This window comes from Eurypyga helias, unplaced genomic scaffold (assembly GCF_000690775.1).
Source record: "Eurypyga helias isolate BGI_N326 unplaced genomic scaffold, ASM69077v1 scaffold49991, whole genome shotgun sequence".
In the NCBI taxonomy this organism is placed as follows: Eukaryota; Metazoa; Chordata; class Aves; order Eurypygiformes; family Eurypygidae; genus Eurypyga; species Eurypyga helias.
In genome coordinates, this window is record NW_010231186.1 from 32,768 (window position 1) to 39,168 (window position 6,401).

At 46.0% G+C, this 6,401-nt stretch overlaps 1 protein-coding gene across 1 annotated transcript in view; it reads right to left on the reverse strand.

Annotated features, from left to right (window-relative positions):
- FRAS1 (Fraser extracellular matrix complex subunit 1) overlaps positions 1-5,683 on the reverse strand; it is a gene marked incomplete at its 5' end in the record, with an annotated part of 38,269 nt that extends 32,586 nt beyond the window's left edge. The window contains 6 exons of the mRNA XM_010160950.1: positions 1,358-1,605; positions 2,421-2,546; positions 3,258-3,389; positions 4,090-4,122; positions 4,925-5,062; positions 5,554-5,683. Of these exons, the coding sequence (XP_010159252.1) occupies positions 1,358-1,605; positions 2,421-2,546; positions 3,258-3,389; positions 4,090-4,122; positions 4,925-5,062; positions 5,554-5,683 (807 nt within the window). The remainder of the gene's footprint in view (positions 1-1,357; positions 1,606-2,420; positions 2,547-3,257; positions 3,390-4,089; positions 4,123-4,924; positions 5,063-5,553) is intronic.
- Positions 5,684-6,401: the final 718 nt, after the last annotated feature.

Consider the following 6,401-nt stretch of genomic DNA (forward strand, 5'->3'; position numbering starts at 1 on the left):
ATGGCTGGTGAATATTAAATGAAGAGCTATTGATGCAAAGAGTCAATTGGGTTGTTTCTACCACAAAATGTATTTTCATTTTCTCTCAGCTCAGAGAGGTTTTCTGTGTGTCCTTGTCAACACAATCTCCCAGACATAAACCTGATCTTTTTGTTTTCAAATTACTTTATACTCCTAGTGGACTCAACCATTTATATAACATGCTTTTCCTGATTCCAGATAAAGGGAACCAAAATTTAGCTGACAGCTGGCAGAGGGAGTAACTGTTGCCCAACAGTGCTTCAGAGAGACAGAGCTAAGTTCAGTTCTCAGTAAAACAAAGGTTAATGTGGAGCAACGCTGCAAAAGACAGATTCACATTAAACTGAAAGCCAATTTTGGCTCCTTTTAACTGCAATAATACAACCATCTCTATGATATCACAACTCAGATGTCATCTTTCTTCTAGAATATTTTGTTGGTTGCTTGAAAGGTAAGACTCAAAGTGGAAATCTTCATATCCTCAGCACATAGGTCAGGAATGAAATCCTCACATAGGTCAGGAATGAAATCCTCTTTTCCCTGTTCTCTTACTCAGATGAAACCTGAACAACTCCCCTGTCAGCCTTCCTCCTTAAGAGGAGAACAGGACAGACCCCAGACTTTTATCCAGACTGATCCCTTGGAAAAAACATTATTCTGCCTTCTTATCCTACCTCACCCTCTAAGCATCTCTCTGACAGCCACTACCTTAGGTCTTTCCCGCCTCACAGCGGCACTGCACTCTCTCCTCCCTCCTCCATAGGGGGAGCTTATCTGCATACCTGAAATGCACTGCTAGTGCATTTGCTGCTAAACCATCTGCAAGGAGTAAAACACCTTTCTTCTGAATTTCACCAGCAGGCAATTCCTGTACAACACGCAACGCCTGGGACCTACTCCAAGCTACCAAGTAGTGCAGCATCTTCGGTTGCTTAACCACTCCTCTCCTCCCCTTCAAATACATCCAGAAAAAGAATGAGACAATTCTGGAAGGGGGGTGAGGGGGCTAAAAATTTCAAGGGATTATCACTTAGCAAATCCATGTGCCTTATTAGCAAGTCTGTTTGACACAAAAATCTGGGATTAATTCAGTTCTCATGTTTAGCACAGCAGTTCACCTCTGTTTCAATCAAACAGGGGCAGCCTTAAAACCCTGTTGGATGAGAGAGTCTCTTATCCCCTTTTCGGCAGCAGTAGTGAGGACACAGTCAAAGCTCAAGCTCTCTGCCAAGAATCCACGCTGACAGCAGAGAGGTGTGTGCGGCAGGGGGTCTGGGGGTGTAAGGAAGGGGAGGCTGGCAGCATTCACTGGCTTTAGAAATAGATGAAAGCTTACAACATAAGCAAGGTGCAACCGAGAGAGAGTCACAGAGCTTTTACTAGCCACGGTGACTGCCAACGAGCAGCCTGGGGCTAGCTGCGGTCCGTTGTTATCCAGCAGGGACACTTCCACCCTCAGCACGGTGGTCACTGTGGTGTCGCCGTCGGTGACAGAGATTTCCATGCTGTCCTCTGCTGCCGATGAACCGCCATGCACGTACTGCAGAGCATTCCGGGTGACGTCCTCGTAGGTGAAGGTGTCACCTTCCCAAAGAGAAAATGCACGAGTCAGAAAGAGTCTGGTCAGAGCACCAATCCAATTCAAATGACCTCAGGCCCCTATTTAGCGAAAGACTTAATCGTGCAGTAAACTGGCATTTAATACCATCCTTACAGGGATGTGAGTTATGAAGACATTTATTAAGAAGCTAGTATATATGCAGGGCAGAGGAAAAGCTATAACCTTCACAGTTTCGCAGACACAGCGAGTCTTTGCAATTCTCTGGGAGTGTACGGATCCTCCTTTCTTCCCAGCCTCTTTGTAAGCTCATGCCTGTCATAGCTAGATAAGGCTTCCCTCTCCACATCTTCTGCTTGCTCTACTCTCCTACAGATAATACTTGTTCATCTGATTGCACACTGGAAACTGCTGCCACCAAAATCAACAGTAAAACTCCACAGGAGATTTTGACTGCTGAATCACAACAGGTTTACATAGACTCAAGTAGAAACGTTTCATTACGTTACCTCACTAAGTTACTTTAGGTATAACTCACCTGTAAAACTAAACAGCCCTTTCGATTAGCAGCTGGTTATATATCACTACAGAGTGACTGTCAACCAGCCCACACACACTTGGTACAGGAAACCCACTGATTCAGCCAGGAATTAAACAGCAAAGGGCAAAATGTCTTTCGCGCACTCCAGCCTGCAGTCACACACTTCCAGAGACAAAATTTACACACTTGTGGATGCAGCCGTATCTGCCAGGGGTGTCTGTCTCCTCATGGTCAACTGAAACAGCCACGTGGACAGGCACACGCTGACCCCTCTCCTGTGCTGGGGAAGACTCGACTCACCTGCTCTCATGCGCTCCTGCACGCCTGCGCTGTACTTGAGCACGATGCCATGACGGGGAGGTTTCACCAGCTCAAAGAAAAGTCCCTCGGGAGCTGTATCCGTGTCGCTCACGGCTAACTGGATCCCTGTGCCGGGGAAAGAGAGCATGGCTTCAGCATCTTCAGCTGCGACACTGGGGATATCCCTCAGGTTTTGTGATGTGCTCTTGTGAATGGAAAACTGTAATTCAGTCAGTACGTGAAAATTAAAATAATTCTGGAGCTGCCCTAGTCCAAGAGCTTACGGTTTCATGGAAATAATCAGTCCCCTGATGATGCTCAGATCAGAGGTTGTATCAGAGAACTTATTGCTAGTATGGCTCATAAATGACAGCTATGCAAACCCTCAGCTTATGAGAGAGACGTGCATGTGTTCATACAGCAGGGAGGTATCTACAAAAACCCCAGAGAATGTCCTGACACCAGAGGAAAGTGTCTTACCCTGAACAACCCAGTGTACCAGATCACACCACTAACCACAGTTCAGCAATTGCAGAGCACCCTATGGGGGAAAAAGTAGAGGAGCAGCAGGTCCCCAATCCTGCTCTCCCCTGCCTCAGCTAACACACAGACCTGCCATGCACGGGAGGGTACTGCCATATCCCCACGCGCTTGTCCGAGGCACCACGGCAGTTTTCTCAGTGGTTGCTGCTACACCAGCACAACCACAGCTCCTTAGCTAAACAGACGGAGGTGAGTGAGACCAGAACACTCCCTTGCTCTATCCATGTGGCCTCCTGGCAATAAACACCATGCCTCAGGCTGAGCTCTGCACCTCATCGCTTCCACCCTACTCACCGATGATGGCTTTGCCCCCCTGGCTGACCTCCAGGAATGGAGCTGTGATCTGGAAGACGGGAGGCTGCTGCTCCGCTGAGAGCAAATGAATGACAAACACCATCTCCGGGGTTGTGTGTTCACCATCAGACACTAGATACAGACAAAAACCACACATGAATGTACGGTTTTCAGGGACTCCCCTGGGAAATTCATCTTTCTGTACAAACTCACCACCCCACGTCGCTGACTTCTCTCCCACCTTACCAATCTACACCTTTGTGGACATACACACACAATTCACAGCTGCCAAGAGCATTTGTCTCTGCCCCTAACACAGGTCCTAGCAAGACAATGGAACTTGTGAAGTCTGTGTGTGTGCCGTGCAGATCTTCCATACAGCTATCAGGTGCGCTCCTAAGTCAGAACGTGGACTTCTCCTTGCTAGTGGACACTGTGCATACCCGTGCTAGAAAGCACGTGGAGAGATGTGTTAAACAACCAAGCAGCTTATCAGTAGCAATTTAATTGTGCAAGTGTTTCCATGCTATATTAAAAAAAACAATCCAGTGTACAACTCTGATGTCCTTGTTCACATTGGGTGAAAAGAGGAATGACTTGGGCTTTTAGGAGAGATTCCAGGCAACTATTGGAAAAAGATGTCTCTACTGAGCTGCAGTTTCTATACAACACCACTGGGTTAATATTCCCCAGGTACATGCATTTCCAGAAATTCCTGTGGAGTGTCCATAGGTGTGCTTTCAGCAGAAGAAAGGCCAAGGAGTAACAGGCAACACAAAGGACACAAAGATAACAACTGCTTTGGCCAGGAAAGAGCAAATGGTTCACTTACCTGTGAATCGGAAGTTCACTGACTCTGGGAGACCTGACAGGACAAACACAAGCAGAGTAATTGTGGTCAGGACAGGAAAGCACACACCGATGTGGATTTTAACTACTCTTGGAGAAAGCAAATGCTAACATTCAACCATGCTGGAGTCCTTCCTCAGTAAGGAAAGTGCTCTGTCCTAGCGTTCGCTCCGGGTAAGGAGAGAGAACAGGCTACCTCCTCCTCCAAACTGTGAAGCTCCTCTTCATGTCGGTAGAGGGCATGGTGATGCAGAGAACCATGAGTTCTCAAAGTACATGCATGTGACATGTACTGTCACTTCATCACACAATCCTGAACATCGACTGGTCAAACACGCTTGAAGTTTGTCCTATTTTTACCCCTCTGCCTCCTGCTCGAGACCGTTGATGGTGGAAACTGTCCAATATCCTGGCTAAATTGATTGAGTTCATATCAATTCTAGTCTCAATCTCAAGGACTACACCCCCAGTGCATCACAGATCTCAAGCACGGGAGCGGTTGCCAGTGGTTCTTAACCAGACAGGAGATCAGCAGTTTGCCTAGGACAGCATCCAGTACTAGTGTTGGCAATGCTAAACGCTGCAGTGAACACTGCCGTATCCCCATAATTCACTGAATAGGGGAAAATCTTATTGAAGGCACAAGGAATGGGTGACCTCTTGGTACAATCCTCCAAGGCAGATTCCTAGTTTTGTATCATTCAAGCCTCATGCCCTTGCAAGCATGGACAGAATCATGAAGTCATTCCAGGACTGGAGGAAGCCCAGCTACCTCTACCAGTCCGTCACGGAACCACGAAGAACACTCAGTTCCTTACCCGCAAAGGAGAAGGCAATGATCTCTCTCAGGTGAGGAGCTGCAGTTGGTGGACGATAAGCAATTTTGCCATGGTTTATATCTGCTTGGGTGAAATATCGGACTGGGGAGAGAGGCCTGTCTCTATGTTCCACGATACCTACAGAGGTAGAGAGCTCAGTATTAACAGGAGGAATCCATTTAATTTTTAAAACAAGATACCAAAGGCCACAGCTTCTTTTTCTCTCCCCAGGTACTTCTTTTTACATATTCAGTGGTTTCTGAAAGAGTCAGATGGCTGTAACTGCATCAAAGATGAGTTCTTGGGACATGAGAAATTAAACAGAGAATCATCACTTAGTCATTTCTTCCAATACCTCTCACTAGAGAGGTGGAAAGCAGAAAGCCATGGGGTACAACATTCGATATATTCCAGACAATAGTAAAAAAACTGTCTGAGCTCTGTGGTTTACTCCTAAACAAGTCAAAGAAATCGGGTTAAGAAACAAAGTGTTTGAAAGCTAATGAAGGAGGCACAACAGATTAAGATGCCTCTGCAGAATGATACTCCAAGAAAGAATTTAGATGTGCTCAGAAAGCACGGCATTAAATTCAGCAGCAAACTGCCATATTCTGAATAGACACACTTGCCTTGGCCAGGAAGGAGAGGGACAGTCACGTTGAACAGGATTTTCTCGCTAGGAATCTCCGGGTCTACAAAGGAGAGGTGATGGGGCTCAATCACTGTCACACGGTCCTCCAGCACCTCAATAAACACATTAGACCATGAGCATCAAGGCTAGAGACATTGGAAGATTTATCCAAAAATGCATTAAAAGAGAATTTGCTTTGCTATTGTTAAATATAAAGTCTTGGAAGTTAAAGGCCTAGTTCTTAGACCTAAAAGTGACATGGGCTGAACCTTTACCACGTCTCTCAAACTTGTACAGAATAGGGACTATTTGGGAGGAGATTATGGTGGACAGTATAGCTTGACAATGAGTAAAATTTGCTAGTCTTACAGGCCACCTAAACTCATTTTCAGCTCAGCTGTAAACTAAACCAAATGTGTAACGCAGAACCTGGGTACTATCGTGCTCCACAAAGAGAGCTCTATACAGGTCCACCACTGTTAATTCCTTTCTGGAGAATCAGGAGGAGCTTATAAACCTATGAAAAAGAGACAGACACCTCCTCTTTCATAAAGCTATGAGCTCATCCCCACTCTCAGGCCGTCCAGGAAAGGGGCAGTGTTTTTAGTGCACTCTGTCCCCTTCAGGTGCACAACATCCACGCTCACAGGTGGAGGAGTTTCTTGTTTGACCTACAGCAACTAAGAACAGAAAAAGGAAAATCTAATTTGAGCAAAAACTCCCTGGATGAAGCTATAATTCATTGCCTATGTAGTTTTCTGGTAAAGCCTGACATGGTTGGACTGGATTTTCTTTCAAAAGAAATCCTGAAAACGACTCAGCCATTTCCAGTGGAATGTAGAGGAA